Here is a 26,603-nt window from a genome sequence, read left to right on the forward strand (position 1 = left end):
CAGTGTCAAATCTTTTATGTGTTGGTGCCTTGTTTTAATGACTGCTGCTAGCACAGTAGTTTGGTGTGCTGTGGTTGAAATGGCTGCTTTTATTATGTTTTGGAAGCTCTTGAGCTTTTTGTCTCCCACAAGTCTGATATTAATGTCTCTTAAATCAATGACCTGGATTACTATGAGACTTCTGAAAGATTGTTTGAAAATGGGAAAGGGTGAGTGCAGCAGCAGCTCCTCTTGGAAATATGCAGTCTTACAGATCAAAAGAGCAGAGATGAGAACATATGAGAGATTGTAAAAGCCCTCAGTTGGGAGGAGTTAGATAAACACCAGTAACCTGCCTACGTTCAACCTTTTCCAGAGTGTGTGAGTCTGGGAGATAAAGGGGGCTATAAAGGGTGAAGCAGCTTGCAGGGCATCAGACCACACAGCCCACAGCTCTTGAAAGGTCGAGGCCCAAGTTGGAAGAGGTGCTTTTAGAAGCCATCTAAAATGGAGCCTGAGGAGTACAGACAGAGAGGTGAGTGATCCTCTGCTCTTGGAAATGGGTAGCATTTGTTCATGGGTATCAACTGCTGTAGTGCTGGGATGAGGATGTATACTCTTTGTATGAGGATGGGATGTATACTTTTTAGTTTCACACCTGTCCTTGAGACCTAGATCTGGGGCTGAGACAAAAATGTGTCCCAGGGTTGAGTATAAATTAATGAATTTGGAGTCAGTGGATGACTTAAGCTTTTTGGTCTTATTTAAAATACTATGGGAAAGATGCCAAACTGTAATTCTGAATAAACTTGTGATGAGGGGTTATGCACAGTGACTCATCCCCAGCTGACACCATGAAACCTGTGATTTTGGCACAATTATGGAGTTGGAAGAAAACTTTGGTCCTGAAGCTGGAGGAGATTGCCTGAAATGTGGAGAAATTTTCAGAGAATGCAAAAAAAAAAAAAGATGTGCCATGAAAGGGACGCATGGGGCATTATGACAACCTAATTTCTATGAAATGCAATTTCAGTTAATTTGTAGGCAAGAAAATCTCTTTATCAGTAATCAAACTAACTGTACTTGTTCCATGGTTGTATTTTAAAGTACATTTGAACTTTTCAGTGCCAACACCAAAATAACCCTGTGAATCCATTCTGTCCCCATGAAGCCTCTTTTAGAAGCTGTATCCCTATATAATCAGGTGGGACAAGTAGGATGCAGGAGCAGGATTGGTTCCCGTGTTTCTTCTAGGAGCAGTATTTCAAGCCCTGTCCATTGCAAATGTCAGACTGTATGATGTGCTGCTGGTTTTCCCACAACTGAAACTCAAAGCACTGGTTTGCCTCTTTCAGGGAAAGAGATGGTGGATTACATTTTCCAGTACCTGAGCAATGTGAGAGAGAGACGGGTGACTCCTGATGTCCAGCCAGGTTACATGAGATCCCAGTTGCCAGATTCTGCCCCAATGGACCCAGACAGCTGGGACAGCATCTTTGGAGATATAGAGAAGATTATTATGCCTGGGGTAAGAATTAAAGTATAATAATGACAGGAGAAAGTGATTACTGTCTGGAGTGAGAACCAAATCATTGGAATGCACAGGTTCTGGAGAACATTTATCTAAATGATTAAGCAACCAAAATGTAGAATAAGTCTTGTAGACATTAAGTCTGCAGAAGGATTATGGATATTACTGTGCTGTTTATAATTACAATTTTGGGGAGTAGACAATGTATTTTTGAAGTATTTTATATACTGAGAATATGTTTCCTTAGAGGGAAACAGTTATTTTCTGACACTGTAAATTCACAAGACCCCTACCTGCTGAATTGCATCATCTCGATTTCAGAGATGTGGAAACATCTCTTGCCTCAGGTCATGTACCTATAAGACTTGTCTCCTGCTCTTCAGGTCTTGAATATATAGGTCTCCTACCTCTTATACATAAATACTGCAGATGCTGCTGAAGGTGTTCATATTATCTAATGAAGTATTTTATGTAAGTAGTTGTTCAAAGTCTATTTTAAAATTTTTGTAAAGATTTTTTCAGAAACTTGGTCTGAATGATGTAGGAGAGCTATTAACATTAAACATTCTTACTCTGGTGTCCCACACACAAGCTCTTTCAAGAGTATAAAGCTATATAATTGTAAGTTGCTGTGTGTAGCTAAAGGCAAGCTGCTGTTTGCCAATGAACAAGAGTGGCTTTGTTTGCAAGGATTCGCCCTATAAAGATAAGTATTATGATAAATATTTCTGACTCTGTTGTGCAATGCTCAAAAGACCATTCTTTCCTGTTCAGGATCTTTGAAAGGCTGTTGAATTCAGATAAATGCTTCTGCTATAAAATGGAATTTATCTAATAAAGACACAGCATTATCATTTGCTAATGCTGCGCTCTTGTTGATACTATCTCTGTAGCTTTCTGTTAGCAGATGTGTAAGTGTACGTGTTACTGTGATCCTTTTCCATCATCTCAAACAGATGTTAATCACTATGTCTCATACAGAATTTTGTGACCTTTTCAGACTTAACATCTAGATAATTTTTTTCTAGGTAGTCCATTGGCAAAGCCCACACATGCATGCCTACTTTCCAGCTCTTACTTCCTGGCCTTCGCTTCTTGGAGATATGTTGGCTGATGCAATTAACTGCTTGGGATTCACTTGGGTAAATTTTTTTTCTATGTTGTTGTTATTTGAGATATTATTCTTCTGTGTGTATTACAGAGGAGCAGGTCATAGCCATTCTTTCGTGTTCTGTGAGTCATGATAATTATTTATTTTAACCAATTGCATGTTGTTTGCATAAATGAAAAATGTCACCTGAAAAAAAAGTTAGAATATATCAATTCAATCATTATGTAGCTGTAAGAGGTGAATGAAGAAAACATACTACTAGGAAAGTCTTCCTGATTCTTTGCATATCCCACGGTGAGCATTGTTCCTTGTTGTAGCCTCAGTGCCAAGGCAGTTACACAAGCATTGAAGGCAATAGAGCTGCCACCATCCATGACTGCAGGCTAGCTTGGGCTATGTTCCAAGTTTTCCTACTCCTTTGAAGAGAACATGTTTCCTATTTTTCCTGTTCTGAAAATAATTGCTCAGTGGCCTGTCCCTAAATAATCTGAGTATTTTGTAGCAGCTGGGCAGTGCTACTTGGCTATGATTCTACATATCTCAGTAGCATTCTGAAGCCAGTGATTTCCCTGAGTGATGAAAAAGCCCAGATATTTAGGTATATGTCTCCATGTGAGAAAGCAGTAGGATCTCATAGACCTGATGGTTATGGTCTCCATGTGGTTATGTTAGATAAGCTGAGTGCTTAAACAGAAATATCAATTTCCATGCCCTCAATCTAGTTTTGATAGATTTCTGTGGTAATTCTGTCCCAAGAAGAAAGCTGGACACTGCAAAACAGCTTTTCTCTTTTCTTTGTGTCTCTTCCAAAAACTTTCCTTAAACTCTCCTCAGCTGGAAGATGACTCAGTGCCCTTTCTTTAGGGTCCAAGAGCCTATCTTTGTGTGGTGGATTGCAGTTCCATGGTTTTGGCTCATTGTGATTTCTCTTTTAATGACTCTAAAATTATTTATAGTGTAGAAGCTCAACACTGAGCAGGTATCAACACTGATGCAGGTAATCTAGAGACAGCTTTTTAGGGAGTCTGATGGGAGTCTCTGTTATTGATATTCCAAGAGAGCAGCTGGCAATGAGCAATGTATCTGGAGCTCACCTTCAACTGCAGCCTTAACACAGAGGACTGTATTACAGAACTCACCAAACAACATAATTTTTATTTCACTAGCATTATGTTCTGCTAGGTACAGGCTATAGTATTATATTTAGCTGCTTTTATATCCAGTGCTAAAAAGTTACTCATTTGCCTTTGTTGCACGTAGGTGAGATTTCTCCCAAGGCAATTAAAAAGTGGTAAAAGCTATTCATTAAAATGTGGTTTACTCTAAGGGTTATATTGCTTCTTTGTTTTCTAGGTGAATTATCTTTTTTTTATTCTCATTTTAAAAATTTTTCTAGGCCTCTAGTCCAGCCTGTACAGAACTGGAGATGAATGTGATGGATTGGTTGGCTAAAATGCTGGGTCTTCCAGACAAATTCCTGCACCACCATCCCAACAGTGTGGGTGGAGGAGTATTACAGGTAGAGGACATCAAACGTTGCCTCATCAATATTTTGTTTTCACTCACATGAATCTAACACAACTACTAATAATCTGCTACTAGTAATCTAACTCTGGGTGGTAGTTTTCTTGGAGGCAAAACCAACAAAATTTGCTTTATGGGTTTGAATTGAGACAAATCCCAATTTAACATTACTTTCCCAAATTCTAGTATTAAGGATAGCAGATTATAGAATAGGAATTGCTATTGCTTTTAGTCCTGATTGTGTTATGGAAGAGAAACAGGTACACTTGCAGCTTTTCTGAGGATATATGAGTCAGATTTGGTTTCTTTAGTCTGTTTTGTATGACCAAATTATCCACTGAAGTGATTCTTGCATAATTAAAGAAGGAATCCTCATCACTATCCTTCTGCTAGCAGTCCACACAAGATAATGTTTTTCCTTTTTCTCATGTGTGTTTTGTGTCTCTGAGAGTTGCAAGACCAAGGCCTGGAGCTTTACCCCCTTTCGAAAGGCCTGAGCAAGTACCCCTGGAATCAGTGCTGAGGCTCTGTGATGTTGTAGGGAACATTGCTCAGTTTTGTAGTTTTCATGGGAAATACTGCATTTTAGCTGTAGAAGAAAAAACCCAGTATTTTATTTACTCCATTCAAAGCCTGCGTGTTAAAAGGCTTTGGTTTGTGTTGCTGGCCCAGAGAGCTGATCAGTGATTTTCCATTGCACCCCAGGATAGTGGGAATAGAAATGAAAGAGAGGGTGGGCAGCTGAATACTTCAGTAACTTCAGTAAATACCTGACAAAATAGCAGTAAAGTAATAATATGTTCCATTAAATGAGTGATGTCATTGCAGAGCACTGTAAGTGAATCAACCTTGGTTGCACTGCTGGCAGCAAGAAAAAACAAAATCCTGGAGATGAAGCTTTCTGAACCAGACACTGATGAGTCCTCACTTAATTCTCGCCTCATCGCTTATGCGTCTGATCAAGTAGGTTCTTGTGGTTACAAAGAAAACAAATTCACTTCTGTGTCACCCAGACCCTACAATGTGAACTTGCATTTCTGTACCCAGGGAAAAACACAAACATGACTGCCTCACAAGCATGCACAAATCCCTCTGATGTTGCTTTCTGCAGATGGGTAAATGAAGTCAGTGTGAGATGAGGTTTTGTAGTGTGCTGGCAGTTGTCAAGAGACTGTTTCACACCACTCATTTCTCTACTTCCTTTCACTTTTTTACAAGGTCTTAACTAGGTGCTGATCTCATGCTGCTTAAGCTCTTGCTTTCTCACGGCCTCCCATTCCCCTCAGAGACAGGCACACAGGGCATTACCTCAGTGATGCTTCTGCTTGTCATCTCCAGGCTACTGTGCTTATTGGTGGAGGAAGCATCTACAAAGTACTGTGACTCTGCCTTAAAATCTGTTCTGTCCTTTGGCTCCTGAACTGAGTAATCTTATTTCCCTATGGAAGCTGCAATGGGAGAGACATTGATGCTGCTTCTCTCTTAGTAGAACTAAAAAGGGCTTTTCCTTAAGGGGGTTTTTGGTCTACCCCAGCCCAGAAGTAGGCACACTTCAGGGGTTTTAATCTTCTTATGGCAGGGAGAATGGAATAAACTGAAGTTGGTCTACTTTTAGAGGGCCCTGAATCTGAATTTTGATAAATGGCCTTCCAAACACAAGGTGAGGTTGCCTATTAGTATATTTTAGAGACCTGTATGCAAATAAATGGAACAGATGCATTCCTTAGAATTACAGTGTATTATTTCTTTTAGTTATTTGTGAAGGAGAAACTTTCAGACTTGTATTAATATGAATTATCATAAGGACCTTATCACTGCTTTTCTTGCAACCACAGTTTATTTGTAAGGCCATAATTTATTTAATTTATTACAACTGTTCAGCCTCAGGTCTTGCTTTCTTTCTGTCTCTTTTTTATTTTTTTTAAAGGCACATTCTTCTGTAGAAAAGGCTGGCTTGATTTCTCTTGTGAAGATGAAATTTCTGCCTGTGGATGAGAACTTTTCCCTCAGAGGTGAAACTTTGAAGAAAGCCATTGCAGAAGACAGAAAGAAAGGCCTAGTGCCAGTCTTTGTATGTTCAGCTTTCTGGCTGGGAGTATTGGCATTGTGTTGTATTCTTAATGTCAATGTAAAGTTATACCTGAAATGTTTCTTACTATGTTAAAATATGTTAGCTTATCAAACAACAAAAAAATTTTATTATAATTTTCACTTTTAAAGTGAAAAATGCCATCTTTACTGGTTTCGTTTTTTCCAGGTTTGTGCAACTTTGGGTACAACTGGTGTCTGTGCTTTTGACAATCTCTCAGAACTGGGTCCAATTTGTAAGTGTCCTTTCTTCCTGATTTCAAACTATGGTATGTCAGAAAAGACAGTATGAGAGCTTTTAATGCCAAAACCGAGGAGAATAGAAACACTGCTCAGCTGAGTTTTTCCACATTTTTTGAGTGGCTCGAAGATCAGTGAAGACAGAGCAGTTCTTTGCAGTGATTTCTCTTAGATTAGGATGCAAAAATACATTCTATTCAAGATGGATTAAATTTTTCGACTGTTAAATCTTTCATGTGGTTATTCAGGGAGCACACAGACTGTAAAGGACAGAGTGCAGTACTGTTGTAGGATAGATACATAAAATATTTAACCTGGCAAAGGAGTTTGCAAGGAAGTTTTTTGTAGGATATCCTTTGTAGCCACCAGTTCAATAGATTGAGATGGTTGCAGATTCTGTTCCAGCATAAATTCTGACAAGTAGCTGCTGAAGACCAGTGGCACTTTCTCTTATGGGTCCATGTGGCTTGTATCTCTGTGTCCTTTTCGCTTGCCACAATGTCTTTATTCTGACTTAGTGCAACTAGGGAATTTCACTTGGTGAAATCAAATGTTAAAAAGTCTCACACCTATTAAGTTCAGAATAGTGAATTTTCTTACAAAGTCCATCTGATTTAAGTATTATCCTGTGTTTTACGGTTCTGGATCCACAGCTTTAGAATAAAACTATGTTGTCAGTTGTTTGTCTTGCTTGCAAATTCGTTGTTCACCTGTCTACCTCCTGCAAAAACATGCACCTAGTTTTCAGTGAGGAGAAGTTAAATGCATGTGCTTTGCTTCCTCATGTAACCACAATTTAAATTCCATCAGGTGATGCTGAGGGACTCTGGCTTCATATTGATGCTGCATATGCAGGAACAGCATTTGTATGCCCTGAATTTCGGTTGTTCTTGGATGGGATTGAATATGCAGATTCCTTTACTTTTAACCCTTCTAAATGGATGATGGTTCATTTTGACTGCACTGGATTTTGGTGAGTAAAGGGAAAACACAACACTGAAAGACATGCAAACTGCGAAGTTTCTCTGCACAGTTCTTTGCTAAATACAGTTCATTCTGCAATTGATAGGGTTAAAGATAAATACAAGTTACATCAGACCTTCAGTGTTAACCCTGTCTACCTCAGGCATCCCAATTCAGGAGCTGCTGTTGATTTCATGGTAAGTTGTTATTTGATATTTTCAATTGTGCATGAAATAATTAGAATGGGAAATCCCTCATACTCTAGACTGTACTCATTTTATGGCAGGTCTTGTGTAAAAGCATAAAACAAATTATACTGAGATCCTAATGCAGGTTAAATAGTAAAACTTTAAAGTGAACCCTAGTTATGAGAATTAATTTTAAAATTGCATTCAGGTGTAGAGATGAAAGTACTTAAGATTTTTACACAGATGGGGATCCAGCCTTGCCTTTTTAGTTAGAAGGGTCATTTCTGTGTATTGTAATGCTGAAATAATTCATACTTATGGCATTTTGGGTAGTTTTCTTGTATCTCTGATATGTAATTAAAAAGAAATGAGTAAGCAATGGGAACACCATGCTTTGAAACAGCAATAGAATTACATTTGTCCCCAGATGAAGGTATTCATAGGAGAGCTGAGAGGCATTTCACTTTAGATTCATCTTACAGAAGATTTCAGTCCAGTAAAACAAAAGAATATTCACTGCCAATTGTTTCTGCTATGATCTCACCCTTAGTCCTGAAAAGATAATTGTTTCTTGAAATCAATAGTGCTTTTCACTACAGAATGTGAGTGTAGAAAGGAGGGGAAAAATGTATCAATGGGTCCCTCTTGTGGTAAATAGGACCCTGCATGGAATTGTGTGGCTCCCTAGAAGTATTATTTTGCATGTTTTGTCTCTCTCTTTCATGCAGTAGGTGTTACTTTTCTGGAAGGGTCTACCTCTGTTTCAACTCTGTTTATAGGTGATTTGGGAAAAAGCTCAGGATGGCACTTTATGCAAATTACAGGATCTGAAGTGAGCACTCAGTCTTCAAGTGTAAATGGACCCATCTTAAATTGATAATGCTCTTTAAATACAAAAAGGTTTTGTTATCAGCTGTCCATGGCTTAAGGGTAATTGCCAAAATCTTATCTTTGCAAATAGCTGAAAAATACGTAGACACAGAGTTTCTTTTATGGCTATTTCCTAGGCTTAGCAGATTTTTAGTAATATGAACTGACTTGAGCCAACAGAGATTTCTGAGCTGAGTCTGAATCAACAGAGATAGCAGTATAAGGGGCTGCTCCTGCCTGTTGTTTTTGCACTCACTGAAACACTTGTGTTTTCACAGCACTGGCAAATTCCTCTCAGTCGTCGATTTCGTTCTTTGAAGTTGTGGTTTGTGATTCGTTCATTTGGGGTGAAAAAGCTACAAGCCCATGTCCGACATGTATGTGAATTCATCAGATTCAGAATTGTATTTTGAATCAGAAGTTTTTTATGCTCATTTATTGATATCTGAGTTTAGTAATGCAAAGATGAAAACCAGAAATCCTCTCACACTGAGAGCTTGCATGTGAACGCTAAGTGCGTGCTGATTTTACTCCGAGGTAATCTGTCAAGATTGACTGTGTAGACAAAATGCTTCCTGTCCTCTTCTTGGAAGCAATAGTCAATAGAAAGCCACTCAGTAAGTCAATGCACTCTGCACATTACTGAGCACTAATCTGTAGAATCTTTCTTTGAGGCAAAGTGGCAGCTTTTTGGGAGGCAGGCTGTGAGGGATGGCTGAGCCCATTGCTATCAGAATTCACAGGCTGGTTTTGATGGTGTAAATACCCCAGGTCATGTTGTGGATCAGTGGTTGCTGCAAAAGGACTCTAATCCAAGAAAGCACGTTCTGTTTTCAAACTACCTTCTGGAAAATTCCTATGTGTAGTCCAGTTACTCTTGTTCCTTCTCAAGGGCTCAGGCAAATTGAGGCAGACTTTAGAATCACTAACTGCTTTGTCATTCTTTTGTTTGCTACCACTGATGCATTGGAATGATGTGTTTTAAGAAGGAAAAGAATTCTTTTTAAGTACTTAATTTAGTGTCTTCGAGTGGTGTGTCACAAATACTTTGCACTTTTTTCCCTTATTTCAAGGGTACTGAAACAGCAAAATACTTTGAATCATTGGTTAGAAGTGATCCACTCTTTGAAATTCCTGCCAAGAGACATCTTGGATTGGTTGTATTTCGTTTAAAGGTAAAGACTTGGCCTTTTGCATGCCCCTTTGGAATGAATTTACAATAGTTCATCTCTCCCCAGACATTAAGAACTGTGAATAAACTTTCATGTAAGAATATGTAATGCTGGAATTCTTAGAGAAATGTTTGGATGTCACTGGAAATTCTAACAAGGGTTTTTTTCTTATTCATATTTAAAACAGGGTCCCAACTGGCTGACAGAAAAACTTCTGAAAGAACTTAGCAGTTCTGGCAGGCTCTTCCTTATCCCAGCAACCATTCAGGACAAGTTCATAATTCGCTTTACTGTAACATCTCAGTTCACAACCAGGGAAGATATTCTGCAAGACTGGAACATCATTCAACACACTGCAGCCCAAATCGTTAGCCAGAATTATGGGTTGCACTGCATCAGTTCTGCTGATGGTGCAAGAATCCCTAGTATGACAGTTAAGTCTAGTTCTGATGCCATTAGTAATGCTTCTCAGCTTTATCTGGATGGAGGAAAATACAAAACACCTTCTGGAAAAATAGTAGCTCAGCCTAAGAAGTTAGTGAGTCCCAGTACATGTGTGATTAGTCAACAAGTGAAAGGTCAAGGGGATCCTCTAGATGACTGTTTTCCAGAAGATGTTCAGGATGTTACCAAACATAAGTTAACCTCTTTTTTATTCAGTTATTTATCTGTTCAAGGCAAGAAAAAGACAGCACGCTCCCTTAGCTGCAACAGTGTGCCAATGACTGGTAGTCTTGAGCAATATAAACCCAAAGCAGCAGCTACTGACAAGAAGGAGCCTCATGCAAATGCCAGAATTCTTTCCAGGCTGCCTGAAGAGGTGATGATGCTCAAAAAAAGTGCCTTCAAAAAACTAATTAAGTTCTATAGTGTCCCAAGCTTTCCAGAATGTAGTATTCAGTGTGGCCTTCAGCTGCCTTGTTGTCCTCTGCAAGCCATTGTTTAATGAGTAAGAGATTATTAGGCCCTAAGACCTCTTCAGGTAGAAAGAGAACCAAAGTTTGCTTATTCATACACAATACTACATGTTATTTTGATCAATATGTAAGCAGTGGGAATGACCACTGAGAAAAGTCCTGTGCTTTTACATGTATTTACACATTAAAATGTCAAATAAACCTTATAGGCAAATAACATGAAACTCTCTGGTTTTCAGACTGTAGTAAAGAAAATGCCAATTTCTGCTGTATCCTGGTAGTGGAGGGGTTATATATGATGGGCTAGGATCATTTTGACAAAATATGCCAACCTCAGTACTGTGTAAACAGTTCTGCTCTCTGTTTGCACCATTGTTTTTTTATACCTTGACTTGAATGCACTAAACTGTTCTCAGGATCTGTCTGTGTGGACAATACGAGCATCAGCTCTGAACAATGCAAAAGGGAAGGATGTAACTTCTCTAAGACATTTTGCTGCATTAGGGCAATTTTAAAACTCCCTTAATTTAAACACACAGCAGTCCTGTCATTCCATCTGTGCTGACCAGTTACAGTGCACGGGAGACTTTATTTAACCATGATGCAAGATCAGTTGTCCTTGCTAAGCACCTGTGGTCTATCTCAGCATTACCTAAGGTCTGTAAATCACAAGTGAAGGAGGAAAGAGATTAGGGTAGTATATCACCCTTCCTCATTACAGAAAAAAAAATGGGCATTACAGACGAAAGGGTCTCAATACAGCAAACAATGCTACAAGAGCCAATGATTTACTTTTTTTTCAAGGTTTAAAAAAAAAATTGTAGGAGAAAAAAATCTATTGAGAGAAGTTTTTAATTAAGAGGTACTACTGTTGAGTCAGCAAGCATTATAATTACCAGGAGATTAAGCTGGGAAGGCATTGCTAGCTGCTTGCTGCCTTCACAAGGTGTTTCCAGACACCTGCAATCATCCCATCTTAAAGGCATCACACTTGGCCAGATGGATCTTCACTCTGACCCAGATCAACTGTTATCAAGAATGGGTCTGATTAATCAAGAAAATTCCCATGCCTTTATACAGTATCAGTTAAACTCACATTGGGGTATAGTGAAGCATGTGGTACAAAAAGCAGTAAAATTTGGCTTGCTAGGCCTTTCCAGTAAGAACAGATTTATTTTACTCCATTCTATTTTACTATTAGTCTTTTCTAAATCCTAGGTAAATCTAAGCCCCACTTTATTATGAATCATCTGGCCTGGCATTACTCTGTTGGCAGCCAAAGGAAAATACAGCTTAGTTCTTAAAAATTATTCTCATTATGTGTATGTACTGTTTGGTGGGCAGAGAATAAGAGGGCATCTTTGCTGCAATGGATAAAAGTTAATGTAAACATCTAATACAGACTTTTTTGATTAGGTAATTTAGACAACTGTAAGCTTCATTTGTGGTCTTTTGTAATGAGTTTGTGTTTTGACTTAGGGATGTAAATTTTACTAATGCAGTGGATCACCATTTAATATGAATATGCAGGTGTTTTTATAAAGAGGTCTTACACTGTGCACACTTCTGCATGCTTGGGTGCACAGTACTAGCACAGCATTAACAATAATACCACATATAGAAGGATGGTAGATAAGACAAAGTATTTAGGAGAAGCAAAGCTAGGCTGACATAGAGGTACAGTTGGAGAAGTTCTGCTTTATTAAACCAATCTCACATTCACAGTTTATTTCAGATGCTGATATTTGCTAATATTAATAAGTAGGATTTCCCAGCCAGGTTAGAGTAACAAATGCTTTTTTTTTTTGTTTTTTTTACATGCTTACAATTTGAAGTAATGTGTTTTTAGTGAGTTATAAATGTCCTGGGTCATTTGTACATACAAGTTTTCTTTGTCATTCAGGAAATACAGGCGATCTTTGACAACTGCTGGATTGAAACCCTCTTCCACAAGTTGTACTTTACGGTACTTGAAAGTTGATGTTAGTTCAATGCCACTCTACAAAACAAAATTACATCTCTACTTACCAAAGTCAGTATATAATTGTGGGAATTAGATTAGATTTCCTAAATTCAAAGGGAACTATATTTACAGAAAATCCATACAGCATAGCTGAAGCCTTGCCAACAGTAATCTAAACTACCTGCATTCATCAGATAATAACTGCTCTGTGCAATATGTGGGCCAGTAATTACTCTGAAGATAAAACTAACATATTCTTACAACTGTAAGAATGAATTCTTACTACTGTAAGAAGTGTAATGGGTCTACAGAAACATAACTGAAAGGCTTAGCTTACTATTCTATTTAAATGAGGCAGGAAAACACTAGTTTTATTCTTGTAGTCCAAGACATTCAAGGGTTTTATCCAGAAATCAATTTCATTATGTTCTTGGATCAGAAAAGCAAAGGAAATGGCTGTTGGAGACTGGGGAAGACTCTGTACTTTACTTAGGATGTCAAGAAAAACTGCCTTGACTGGCCAGCTGTTTTGTTTGTATAACCCAAAAGTTAAAAGAGTGATTAAATAATTAGATGTGCTGGTACCTTTCTGTTAGTCCTCTTGAATCATCTCAGTGAATAAACGACATTTCTCAAAGGAGCAGTATTTATTTGAAATAACTTGAATTATGAAGGAAGTATCTTTCTTGCAGCATTTTCCAGTTTAAGGTAAATTCCAGTTTAGAATTTGTCTGCTTATTCACTGGTTGGATAAAAATCTAAGGCCAAAAGAGAGCTCTCTTGCAAGTTTTTATTTGTGTGTGGATCTTTTATTTTGCACAGAACAATCTGGAGCTGCACTAAACTGAGAAAACAGCCGTGTTACTGTGCCAAGTCCAACAGGAAATGCATTTTTGACCAAGAGATCTTCCTGATTTTGTATTTCAAAATGTGCCAGGTAACCTACACCTGCTCGTGCAGCTTTTTTTTTTTTTTCAGGCTGATCTGAAACATCTGGGCACAGTTTTACTTTCATACCAGTAAATGACTAGAGCAAGTGAGAGACAAAAGAAGCCTTTATGAGAATTGGTAGTATAACTACAAAGTCTGTAGTCCTCACAGAAAATAGAGAAAACACAATCACACAAAAGCTACTTAGGAACACTTGTTTACCTTAATCCTTATAAAACGAGGTCTTGCGTAGTACGGAAGGTGAGTGTTAACATGTCTGTAAGTACTTTTTCCATTAAATTCACAGTTTTCCTTTAGTCGAATACATGCCATTCCTGTTCTGCCTTCATAACCTGAAGGAATAATGACAGCAAATAACTATTTTTTATCTAAATATGATCTTCAGGCTAATCTGTTTTTTTCTTTCCCTCCTTCTAAGCCTCTTTACAAAACATACTAATGTATTTTCCTTTAGACATCTAAGTAATTAGATTTTTTTAAAGACTTCAGCATGCAAGATGCCAAACTCTTTTGAAAGCCTAATATCAGAATTATGGATGGCAGATACTTTGAAAATCAGCCTTCTTTTGAAAGTCTTTGGAAAACCAGGAGTGAGTACTCTGAGGACAAGTCTGTTTGCAGCAGCATTTAGCTGGGTTAATTTACAATAAATCACGGTCAATTTGCTTGTACTTGTGCTGACAAGCTCATCCATGCAGAAAGAGGACAGAAAGGAATAAGGCCCAGTGAACCATTGTTTATTACCATACAAATGGTTAATTAGGCACCACAAAAATCCAAGTGCTTCAGATTTTTTACTTGGTTTACATACTGAGAGAGCTGCTTCTCTTCCCTTTCTGTGGCTGAGGGATGGGACATATTTAAACACAAACTTTTTGGTATTCCTTCAGTTTTCTGGAATACAGATAATGCAAGAAGAAATAGGTAACTTTTTATATGAAGTTTTACATTAGAACCATATGAATGCTTGTGAAAGGAGGATGTGAAAATGGAAAGTAGCATCTACTGCTTAAAGAAAAATAGGACAAAAGCATGTGCTAACGTACGATTAATTGTTCTTCAGTTTCTTTTGAGTCCTGTTTTTGTTTGCCTTTAACACCATGTACTGATAACACCTGGCATATCTTTTTGCTTATCCAAAATGGAGAGCATTGAATTTAAGAGTTCTCAGGTTATGTATACTGTCACCCACAGCTACATTGCTACAGTACAAAGGTTTCTGTGGCATGTAAATCCAGAAAAGGAAACCGCTGCCATAATCCATTCGGTTCTTACAGTAAAGTAAGAACCAGTTTCAACAATATTTTTTTCCCATAAGGTTGTTCCATAGTTGTTTATTAACACCTCTTCTGTGAGGCGAGCATTGAGAATAATATCTTCCTCAACACAGAGTGTAATCTGAGAAATGTGTGAAGAACTCTAAACCATTTATCTTCCTTTAGAAATGCCTCCTAGAGCAGCTGTGTATTTATTCCTACCACAAGGTAGTTGAGAACAAAAATAATTTAAGAGACATTTTAATTTAGATCAATAGTTATAGCTGAAACATTTATGATTACTTAAAAGTGTCTTTATTGGAAGTGAATTCTCTAATCTAACAGGTCATCTTAGTTTATAAACAGCCTTGTTATTCCAGCCTCAGAAACACTGGGTATTTCTATTCTTATGTCTTCCACTTTATAGGAGAGGAAATAGCCAGTGGTTTATAACAGAGTCTTTCACATGAATAAACAGTGAAAGGAATTGGTGGGTGTGGAAAGAGTGGTGTCCCTGAAAGACATTTCAATTTGAAAATGCTTAATTGTCACTGGTGTAACCTATGTTATGACATATAGCCTGGAAGCCCTTCTGGAAAAGTGTGATACCTGTTAGCTTAATAATGTTGCTGATGGTTTAATAATTAATCTGTTATACAGTTAATAAAAACCCCTCCCCTAAGGGAGTGCAACATATTACACCACCTAAGCCAGACGACTTGCACAATGCAATACTCAGGATTCCAATCAAATCTAACCTGGTTTGTTTGATTTCAGGTCCCTACACTGTAAGCATGGGTTCCATTTTAACTGTCCATCACAACCCAAACGCAGCAGGTAGCTAGATGGGAGTCCTATGGATCTGGGTAAGTGAGATACAGGGATAGGTAACCTAAAAATAAAACCAAACAAAAACCCAACAACAACAAAAAATACAAATAAAAATCAAACAAAGAAGAAACAAAAGTTGCCATAAGAACCTAGAGTTTATAAAAGTGCAGATTTCACAGATCTTTGAGGAGTAGAAAAAAGGCATTTACATTACTTGACATCTTTATGATGTTAAGAACTACTGCAGATTGTTAAAGAAAGTTGAAAAAGGGAGAAAATTTTAAAATTATGTTTCTGTTCTAGAAATTCAGATCTGTTTTGTCTCACTCTGCAGTAATTGCAGAGCTGTATTCCTGTAAAAGATACAACACTTTTCCAAGATATGTTCTTCCATTCTGCTGTTAGTATTTATGTCATACTACATTATTATAAGCTTTGGCTATGGTTTTTTTAGCTAATTAATATTGCATACATTTGAATAATAGGATCAAATGTAGCATACAAAAAATAAGCTTAACTTCTATGTATACTCTGCAGCTGATATTTTGTTAATATATTTAAAGATCGTTTTGCTGAAAGTATTTCACTCATACCTGGAACAGATACTCCATATACAATAACTTCTTCAATGCAGTCAATCAGTCCTAAAACATCTGCAACTTCCATTGTAGAAACATTTTCCCCTTTCCATCTGGAAAATAAGCACTCAGTAGAAGTAATGATTTCTATGTGTATTTCATATTGTGATCTCCAGTGTTTTAATGTCTGATTTCACAGTAAGCTTAGCTTGAGATCAGAAAGCACAAAGAACTTAATATGAAAAGTAGAGATAAGTATGCTGCAGAATTAAGCAGTGTTTTCCAGATTTTCACATCTTTTCACAAGACTTTAACATACTAGAATTACTGAAGTTTAAAATGCCTCTAAACAAAGAAACCCCCAAAATATTCCTAACCTTAGATTCTGTCCCAAGCTCTGTTTTCTCAGTTTTTTACCTATTGTGCATGTGAAACCACTATGGTTTTGTTCAGTGATTGTGACTAGTTTCTTAGTGTTCAAAATAGCATTCATTTGTCATCCTAAACTGAACCTCTTGTTCTGCATGTAACTAGGAAAACTACTGATAAAATATAACAGTGGAAGGGACTTGGAATCCTCTCTCTCTCTCTGAAGTCAGATAAATTTCTCTATGTCAGTTACTAGGAAATACTGGGTATGAATTCAAACTTGAGAATAAGTCAGAATTTTTTCTTGTGACTGGCACTTAACAAAATAAACTGACCGGAATGTGTCTCCAGTTCGATCATGGAAATAAATGAAGTTATCATTGTCAATCACTAAAAGATCACCAGTATTAAAATATAAATCCCCTTTTTGGAAAACATCTCTTAATTTCTTCCTCTCAGTTTGTTGTTTTGCTCCTGCGTAGCCACTAAATGGTGCATATTGGCTTATTTTGCAGATCAGTAGTCCAGGTTTACCTAGGAAGAGGAAAAATGTGTTTAACAAACACGGTGCAAATTGTGAGGGTTGGTTGGTTGGGTTTTGTTGTTGTTGTTGTTTTTTGTTTGTTGTTGGTTTTTTTTTTGTTTGGTTTGGTTTTGTGGGGTTTTTTTGTTTTTTTGTTTTTTTGTTTTTTTGTTACAACAGTGCAGTTTGCATTTATTAGCGTTATTTGTGAATTCTGTCAAGATGATCTTTTAAAATCAGTTCCAAGGTACAGATAAGAGTTTCTCTTTGACCTGCCAGTTCCCTAGACCTCAAAAATGCCATCAGATTATTACAATGTATCACCTACTTGTTCTAGTGCAGCAAAATAGAATCTCTAAGGTCTTGTCTGGTAAATGGAAAACAGTTGCTCAGTTTCCTAGATAGCTTCATAAACCTCAGCTTACAACACCTGACTCAAAAGGAGCTGTGTCCACAAAGCAAACCTATACCTAGCATCAGGTGACCATTGGCACAGGCTACTTCCATGTAACTCAGTTGGTGTGGGGCAGTCTTACCAAAGGGTGTGGTTGGATTTAGGAACCAAATATTGGGGTTCAGCTTGCTTACTTTGAACACAAAATATAGCAAAAGGCTGATCATCTGTTCTTTAGTCTTTTATGTGCTAGAGCTGGAGTAATTTATGAAGGGAGGAGGAACACCTTTATGTTTTTTTAAGTTGAAACTCAACCCTACATTGTACAGAGTTCTGCCATGGATGTTACCCACTGGAGGGAATTTTATCACTCTACAAATAAAGTACAGCCTGTCCCCATCCAGCCTGGGACTCTGAATTTTTTCATTGGTCTTACATTGCAAATATTTCCGTGTTTCTGCAGTTTAGCAACTTAAAAATTGTGTGTTTACATAAACATGGATTATATATGTATGTATCCCTCCTCATCCCAACTCAAGAGATTGTGTAAGGAGAGCTGGCATAGGAGTGTAGCCTGTGAGGCAGACTGTCAGCATAAATGGTATATTCCTCAGCAAATTAACACAGCTGGTAACCTGTCCACCTGTTTCCTTATTACAGAAAAGGCCAAGATTTCTGTCCTCAGCCACAGTAATGGCTACACATGTAACAGAAAGCAACACAGTAACAAACTACCACAAGTATCTGATTTAAACACAAGCTTGCCTGTGCCAATTTATCAACCCTTCCTATGAAAACTGTTACTAAGTTATGTTATTAAAAAAGTATTTTCATGAGTGCTTTCTCTATTGCCAATGACAAAATGTTTCAGCTACAGCTGGAAAAAGAGAACTGCTTTCTATTTTGCAAATGTTTCTTTGTGGCATGTTAAGGAAGAAGTCTGAGAAGAATGAAATAGCTCCTGCTGAAAGTCAGGATTTGTACTAAAAAATGTCAGTGTATCCATGAGTAAAACTAGAATAGTTATTAAAAACCTGAGTATACAGATGCTGCACTCCCCTCTGTACTTCACTTTTCTGTTAAGCTGTGTTACAGTAGCATGTGATTTGTTAGATATTTGCTGACTTGCATTTTAAAACCTGGCTTACTCCATGGCAGTTCTTAGCATCTTTACAGAAAGAAGTAATGAAAATAGATGTAATTTAGGAAGTAAATACCTTTCTGAAACTTTTTAAAGGAGTTAAGTTTTTACCTTTAGCAACTCTTATGCAGTATCCGTTTTCATCTCGGGCTGGTTCACCTTTCTCAGTGTCATATTTAATCAGTTCATAGCGTACGATTCTCTAGTGAAAATTTGCAAAATGTATAGACATGTGAATATTCAACCCTTGAAAAATATTTTCAGAATTATATTACAGAGTCAGCTTTCTATTGAAAAGGAGCCAAATTAATCACATTTTCAACAGATGTGCTGAGTCTAAATGTCCTTTTGCCAGAACTAGCACAAGATCCCCGTGAGATCCAGCATGGGCAGCTTTATACTGTACTTGGGGAGAATTTTCTCCCTGAACATATTCATACCTGGGCCCTGGGTTCTTCCCAACTTGTCATTCAAGTGGTCTGGAATATACCCTTGGCACTAGATCAAAGTTCATCAAGGACAAAATGCCAGGTTTTGTTATTATTTTTACCTTGTGCAGGCAGTTTACTCTTCCTACTGCACCAATTTTTCCAGTGTAATTAACAAAAGAAATGTTTCCTTCAGTTGATGCATAAAACTCCAAAATATTAATGTTTCCAAATCTTCGGATAAATTCCCTCCAAACATCAGCCCTTATTCCATTTCCTATGGCAAGTCTGACTTTGTGATCCTGATCATTGTTCCTCTAGAAATGAGAAATAGTCATAAATTCATATTTCTGCTGTGTGAAAACTTTTACTGCTGCAAAACTCTGAAGAAAACTTCAATCTAAAAGTATTGAGTGTAGAAAAGGAAAAGGAATTGCTTGCCAAATTAGGGCATATGTCTAGCTGTAAATAGCAGTTAACTTGATTTGGATGAAGACAGGGTCTAGTAATTCTACACAAAGACAGAATGAAACTCAAGCACTAAATATTTTTGTAAGCCTTGTGGTGACTGTCTGCAGAAGAATATAATTCACCCTGAATACTGTAGGTCTCTCATGGAAAAGAGTGTGTCTGTTATATTGGCAGGAACAAGCCAAACACTCTTGGCACCAAAGCACTTTAAGTAACAATACCCATTTAGTCAAATTCTTACATTCTTAAAATGTTAATCCTATCTTTCTGGGAGACTTGTGCACTCGAAGTAGCATGCATATGGGTACCTCAGATCAGATATTAACCTTATAAAACTTGCTTATGTAAAAGTGTTTTCTCTACTGGTGTTAAATTCAATCTATTGAGTAAACAAAAATCCTTCTGTTAAATAATGAAAGCTAAACTATCCATGAACTACCTTAAAATCTGACCTTTGTAGGTAAGCAGCCACCAATGATGAGTGAATCTGTAAGACTGCCTCACACACCACTCAACTATTCCATTCAGTGGGCTTCAGGTTCAGCCATACATGTTCCTCATTTTTGTCATAAATCTCCTATTTTTTATTACAAAGTCACTTAAATGGTTAAGCTAAATGTCTCTGTGTGACTAACATTAGCAAATTCACACAGTTTGGAAAATAGTTTATACTTGTCTGGCAACTGTACACATCTCTGAAATACTGGTTGAATTTAGGCATTTAGAGAGTATGCCCTGTGACTAAGTTATACTTGCAGGTGCCTGCATGTTATCAAGAAAAACAACTCTGTTAAGTAATTAGTATCTTAGCTCATTCTTTATGCTTATTTTTCTAAAAAAACATTCTATATGAAAGTAAAGAATAAATTTTTTTCATGTTCTCCTGTTTTATTTATACCAGTTGAGTATTGGCTAATTATGACTGCTTTGCTAATTGGGATTTTCCATGAACTGCAGGACTGAGAGAGAATTTACCACTGCCCATAATTATGTTTCAAGTCCACAGTTTCTTTAACTCAGTTTGAATCTTCCCCACCAACATTTTTAATGACCCAATCTGGAGGTCAGCTCTTCTGATTATTATAAAACTATTTGATTAATCGCTCATTTTGAGCCAACAGCTCATGAAGAAATAATACAAAGTGTAGCAGTGTCTTGCTTAGATACCTGATTTCTGAGGAATTCTACTGATTCTCAGTGAAGTTATTTCATGCCTCTGCAACTGACATCAAAATGTAAACCTCTGAATATTTGATATTTTGCATACATACATAAATTACAAAGAAATTGTGGACCTGATTCTCTCCTGTGGCTTGTGGTTATCAAATGATACCACCTTTGTTCTTACTGATTTACAACTGCTGTTAGCTAGGGCTACCTCTGTGAAAGGCACTTTATGCAAACACATGTTTGAAATAAGGTTTAAGTAATGTGATTGCAGGGATCTCAGCAGGAAAGTGCCAATTAATAGGTAGCGTGGGAAGACAGTACATTAAGTGCACCTTCAGAGGGGGCACTCACATTAACACTTTCACCTGGGGATCACCTGACTCTTTTGGGTTAGGACAACTTAAGCTACAAAAGCCTCAAAACTCACATTGCCCAAATAATGAAATGGCTCAGCTCCACTGGTTCCTAGAGAATTCCTTAGTTTGCAGCTGGTGTGCTTCTGTAAGGTAAGTGTTTTCTCTACCCATTTTACCAGAAACTCAATTAATGGACAGTTAATTGTTCCACTATTGAAAAGAAGGATAAATTCAAGCCAAAAGCTCCTCTTTTTTTTGTCCTTGAAAGTGTTTGTGCTACTATGCAATGAGATTACAGTCCTTGTTAGGGAAGGTTTTTGTTGTTTGCTTGTTTTTTGCCCCATTCTTCCCTTACCATTAGATTTTAAGCATATTACTACCAATATTCCCAGTAGTTTAATTAGGAAAAGAAAAAAAAAGGCAGCTAACCTTACCTGTGGCACACTGCATAGATACCGAAGCACTTCCCCAATATACTGTATCACTGTTACATTGTATTTCCTGCAATCATCCCAGAACTGGCTTGCTGAAAATCTGGCACGCAAAACAATAGTTGCACCTGTGCAGAAAGAAGAAAAAAGAAAATAAACAAAAATAATGGAAAGAACAATTCTTATTATATTGTAAGGCTGTGTAGAATTTCTTAGCACAACATTGTAAAAAACTTGTAATATTAGGGTTATACAACTTTTGTAAGTTCTTTTCCTAAATCATACTGAAATATAATCCATGTTGAATAATTGGTTTAACCTTTATTTCTATTTGAGAAGTTAAAGGCTATTATTGTGGAATAAACTGTGTATTAGTTTATCCTAAAACTGTGCAAAAAGCTGTTCTGTAGCACAGGATATATCGTGTTTGTCCAGGTGATGAGGTGTGTGCAGGGTGAATATCTGTGCAAGTGGCATAAAGACTGCAGTGACTGTCTCAACTTAGTTTCTAGTAAATAAAACCTGTACAGCCAAATGTTTCAGTTCAGAGTTGGGTAGGTAAGGAAAAGCTTACTGTACCTGTGATCAAACCTGTGTATGGGTCCTGCACAGTGACATGTTCATTCATGCTAGTTAGGTGCACTGTACCTTTCATGATACATCCATGGACTCCAATGAGAAGGGCAGAGCTATGATACAGTGGTAGTGCAGTATACACAATATCTTCTGAGGTAACCTTGCCAGCATCAAACAACCCGCAGGCCAGCATTATGCGCTCATGGTTAATCACTGCAGCCTTGGGAAGACCTGTTTAAAGTCAAGCACAAAAGTGTGAACCTTCACTTGGACAATAAACAGTACAACTGCTCAGTTTCACATTGGCTTAAGACAAGATTTTCTCTCATTCACTGATGCAAGTGATAGTTCCAGAGTTCAGAGAGGAAAGCAGCTGCTATGGAGTTTAGCCTTAATGAGGTGATTACCACCCCTCTCCCCATGCCCTGGTAAGGGCCTACAGTCCCAGTGCTGTGCTACTGAGAAGTAAGAAGCACCTAGAGAAAGAGGAAATGGGATTTGAACAATCTAGCATGTTAAGCAAAGGGAATGGTAACATAAAACAGAAGTTATCTCAAATCTTGCATCTCTCCTGGAGTCAGGGATCTCCTTACAGCTCTGAATCATCCTAGATGAAATTGGGTTCATAGTACAAAACCTCTTTTTGGTTTCTTATTAGATATGGCTGAAATGGGTACTTGCTGAACATGTATTTGCCTTCTATAGACCAAATAGGATTCAGATTTGTAATTCCTCACTTCCAGGGGAGTTCCTGCCCTAAAAGGCTCCACAAATGAGCTAGTGTGGAGGTGTATCCTGGTCTTCTAATAGGTCCGATGGCCTTCAGGCACTGTCTTCATCTTTGTCACCCACTTCCTGCTGTGGTTAAGTGCTCTTAATGCTAGATGTGCCTTTATATAAGACAAGCTGCAGTTCCTATACATGCTGCAGTCTTGCACAGTGGCCATGACTAGCTCTATTTTCTACTGCCCTCACTATTTTTGGTACTGTGACACCCAAAATAGTGCTAATGGCCAGCATTTAGAGTTCATGATCCAAAGCCACTGTGTATAAGGTGGGTCCCAAAACACATACTGAGGCCAGCAGTTTCTCCAGGAGTGAGAGAGAGCAGATGCCTAGTGATCTTAGAGGCATAAAACCTGTATGTTTAATTGGCTTTTAATTCAGTCCCTCTCCCACAGATTCAGTATTTAAATTCAGCATGAATTAATATAAACCAACAGATTACCTTTCCCTACTAAAAAAAAACCAAACACGTCAGGGAGAATTTGTGTCTCTCCATCCACATAGTTTTTGTGAATTTGTTACCTGTAGTACCAGAAGTATAAATGTACATGGCAGGGGTTTTAAAGGTTATATCTGCTCTCCAAGACAATGGAGTAGGTTCATCTGAAGCAGTGTCTACTTTATCAAGAAAGCTATCAACTCCTTCTGTAGTAGATGTCTTGCTTAAGTAATAAACTTTAACATTTTCTTTCTTTAGGGATGGCAGAATTTCTTCAACAGCTTCCTTCAATTCTTAAAGAGGAGAAAAAAAGAAAAAATTAAAGAAAATTCTGTATTACTCTGTGAACTATACTGCCATTGCATTGAAAATTCAGAGATTGCACAGAACATGTTCTCAGTGAGGCATAAACTTACAATAAAAGAGAGAAAATTTATTTTGAACTTCTGAAGTTTTAGGGCATATAAAATACTTGAGTTACATACAATAGATTGATGAGTTCAACTGCGTAGGCCAAGACAGGGTATATATTTGTGCAGAAGTTGTTAATTCTTGGCAGATAAAGAGTACCTTTGATGTCTCGTAAGGCAAGTCAGTCATACTATATGAATGGATAAATATACAAATATACAGAAAAGACTGGACATGAAAGCCTCTGGTCTATATGGAACGGAGTGCAGCTCTATATTAGAAACATACCAATATTTCAAAGTCTCTTCTGTAGAAAAGGAATATGGTTTGTCTCTCTGGGTGCAACAATTCTTCTTTGAACTGAAACCTGGCAGCTTTTATATCAACAGCAACCTCCTTCATGTGTGAAAGTCGCTGTACGTCTGCAGCAAAAGCATTCTTCTGCGTTACTTAGTCCGTTTCTAATTTGGACATTTGTATGAATCTAACTATGAACGAATGATGTTTACGATTGAGGGCTATTTTATTTCTAAGTCTTCCTTACCTTCTCAAAAAGCTAAACAGCTCAAGAGCACCTTGTACATGAGCTGGAAATGAAAACACGGTGTGAATTATTTGGAAACCTAATCAATTCAGCTGTTTCGAAGCAACTTCTCAAATCCCCGTTTGAGGACGGGTCGCAAAGCTGCAGTGTCCTTATGCCCCGGATCCCCGGCACCGGAGAGGCCCGAGGGGGGGCCAGGTGGGCGCTGCCCGTCCGCCCCCTCAGGGCTCGCAGGAGCCCCCCACGACCCCGCTGCGCTCCCTGCCAGCCGGGGCTGGTGCTTTCCTCACCTGGAGCCGCCAGCAGCACGGTGGCCGCGCTGCTCTGGAAGCAGCGCAGCAAGGACCCGGCCCTGATGTTGGAGTTGAGGCAGGCCATGGCGCAGCCCAGCTTGGCGCATCCCAGCCAGACCCAGACGTAGGCGGGCTGGTTGCCCATGAAGAGAGCCAGGCAGCCGCCCGCCCGCAGCCCCGCGGCGTCGCGCAGCGCCCGCGCCGCCTGTCTGCTCCTCCGCTCCACCTGCTCGTAGGTGGACACCTGGTCGCCGAAGAGCAGCAGCGGCTTGTGCGGCGTGTGCCGCGCCCGCCGCTCGAAGGCGTCCAGGAACGTGCTGGCGGGGTGCCGGGCACCGGCTCTGCGGACCCTCCACGCCACCCGCGCCATCGTCAGGGCGAAGCGGAGGTCCTGGAAGAAGTAGGGCCAGGCGCGGCATAGCAACAGGGGCAGGAGCAGGAGCCCGGCCAGCCCGGAGCAGAGTGCGGGCACCATGCCGCCCCCTCCCCTTCTTTCCCCTTTTCCTTCCCGCCGAGCCGCGCGCTTGGGCACCGCACCGCTGCGCCTCGCGCCGCGTCGGGGAGGCGGAACGACCAACGGCCGCGCCTCGCGACCGTCTCCTCACAGCCCCCGGGGCAGCGAACACCGAGAGGGCATCCAGTGCCGGCGGAACGGCCGACCGACCGAGCCCCGCCGTCGGTTCGGTCCGGCCCCTAGAAGAGCTGTCTCGGTTCGGTGGCTGCCGCTCCCCGCCTTAATTAGAGGGTCCGCTTGAGCGCAGCAGGTGGTGTGTGCCAAGGGCGCAGCCTCGCGGGTCCTCCCTCCCTCCCTCCCTCCCTCCCTCCCTCCCTCCCTCCCTCCCTCCCTCCCTCCTCCCTCCCCCCCTCCCTCCCTCCCTCCCTCCCTCCCTCCCGTCTCAGAAGCTGCACCCATGGGTACAGAAGAAGAGACACGCAGATTCAGGAAAGTTTGAGGCTTTCATTGTGATCAGGACCGGTGGCGCTCTTGGAGGATGAATAATGCATAGGATACGGGGTGTTTTTTGAAGCTGCAGTCACCAATGTCAAAGACAGGCAAGCCTAGGCAAAGTTCACTTCGGGACAAATTCAGGATGAAATCTTCCTGGCAGATTAAGTGATGAGCTGCCCGAGGAAACACGTTCCTACCCTTCCTTTATACCAGCCCTGGTGCTGTTCCTCACTGGGTGGTCACTAGTCTAATAGGTAAATAGTAGCTCAGCCAACTGAAGATTTGGGGTGTGACTTAATTTTTCTTAATTAAAAAACTAGCATGTTTATTAGTATTCTAGATGCACAAAAGGAATTTACAGCCTCAGTCTGTCCGTCTTGCTCTTGTCTAAAGCTGAGACAAATTAGTTGCTCAGACAACCTTGAAGCAAACTCAAGGCATTTCACCCTTCTGACTGGACCCAGAGACCCAGTGCTTTTCTTGGTAAAGTTTAAGCAGCCTTTACTGCAAATAAGGACTGCTTTTGCTTTTTAAATTTTTTTTTTTTTTTTAATATCTTGTATTTTGCTAAGTGCCAGTAAAGGGAGAGGTTTCTGATACTTTTTACCACAAGGTGAGTTGATTCTGCCAGGAAACTTTTTGTCCTCACTGCAGACTTTGTTTCCCCTGGCAGAGAAATATGCTTTGCTGCTAGGTGAGCTGTGGCTAGCTCTCCTGCAACACAAGTACTGGATGTTCAAGCAGGGTGGGAAGGACCAGAGCCTCCCACTTAGTTTAGATGTGGTCAGACCTCCCAGGCAGCTTCTGCAGTTGAAACTGGACCCAGTGGATTGCAAGTGGCCTACAGCCAGTGTTAACTTTCCCCCTCCCATACTCTGCCCCATGAAGCAGTGTTTAGAACTCATGGGCCTGAGTGAGGAGGTAGTTCAGGGGGCTAGTGCAGGTGAAAATTAACTAGTTTATGTTTACAGTACATTTTGACTATAATTAGGCTTAAGCATTGGGATAAGCTAGAGGTTTTTTACAGTTCTGAGGCAGAGCTACTGTTTCAAACTGGTGCCTCATGGTAAGAGCTACAGAATTTTTTTGAAAGCTTCTGCTTTTCTGCCTGTGAGAAGTATGAGAAATCATTACATCCTATTGGTGAAGTTCATGGCCAG

The 26,603-nt window shown here is 39.3% G+C and overlaps 2 protein-coding genes across 2 annotated transcripts; one reads left to right on the top strand and one right to left on the bottom strand.

Annotated features, from left to right (window-relative positions):
* Nucleotides 1–428: 428 nt before the first annotated feature.
* Nucleotides 429–10,803, top strand: HDC (histidine decarboxylase). Its single transcript, XM_008492000.2, has 12 exons — nt 429–514; nt 1,335–1,507; nt 2,539–2,652; nt 4,018–4,140; nt 4,974–5,108; nt 6,073–6,216; nt 6,403–6,469; nt 7,284–7,446; nt 7,543–7,633; nt 8,773–8,871; nt 9,568–9,669; nt 9,854–10,803. The coding sequence occupies exons 1-12, from the start codon at nt 487–489 to the stop codon at nt 10,610–10,612; spliced, it is 1,998 nt and encodes a 665-aa protein (XP_008490222.2). The 5' UTR covers nt 429–486; the 3' UTR covers nt 10,613–10,803.
* Nucleotides 10,804–12,405: 1,602 nt separating this feature from the next.
* SLC27A2 (solute carrier family 27 member 2) lies at nt 12,406–24,969 on the bottom strand. Its single transcript, XM_030457315.1, has 10 exons — nt 24,492–24,969; nt 23,330–23,539; nt 22,094–22,252; nt 21,449–21,573; nt 19,140–19,334; nt 18,701–18,791; nt 16,867–17,065; nt 16,178–16,275; nt 13,699–13,829; nt 12,406–12,582 (listed from the first exon to the last, which is right to left on the bottom strand). Exons 1-10 carry the CDS (start codon nt 24,967–24,969, stop codon nt 12,406–12,408), a joined length of 1,863 nt encoding a protein of 620 aa, XP_030313175.1.
* Between the last annotated feature and the right edge of the window lie 1,634 nt (nt 24,970–26,603).

Source organism: Calypte anna, chromosome 10 (assembly GCF_003957555.1).
Source record: "Calypte anna isolate BGI_N300 chromosome 10, bCalAnn1_v1.p, whole genome shotgun sequence".
Taxonomy (NCBI): Eukaryota; Metazoa; Chordata; class Aves; order Apodiformes; family Trochilidae; genus Calypte; species Calypte anna.

Bases quoted from the DNA above. Each gene is read 5' to 3' on its own strand.
- HDC (XM_008492000.2), top strand. From the start codon at position 487: ATGGAGCCTGAGGAGTACAGACAGAGAG. The intron at 2,653-4,017 runs GTAAATTTTTTT...AAATTTTTCTAG, and splicing joins ACTGCTTGGGATTCACTTGG to GCCTCTAGTCCAGCCTGTAC. The intron at 6,470-7,283 runs GTAAGTGTCCTT...AAATTCCATCAG, and splicing joins CTCAGAACTGGGTCCAATTT to GTGATGCTGAGGGACTCTGG.
- SLC27A2 (XM_030457315.1), bottom strand. From the start codon at position 24,969: ATGGTGCCCGCACTCTGCTCCGGGCTGGCCGGGCTCCTGCTCCTGCCC. The intron at 18,792-19,139 runs GTAAAAATAATA...AATTTTCACTAG, and splicing joins GAGTAAACTGCCTGCACAAG to AGAATCGTACGCTATGAACT. The intron at 12,583-13,698 runs GTAAACAAGTGT...TTTGTTTTGTAG, and splicing joins CTCGTTTTATAAGGATTAAG to AGTGGCATTGAACTAACATC.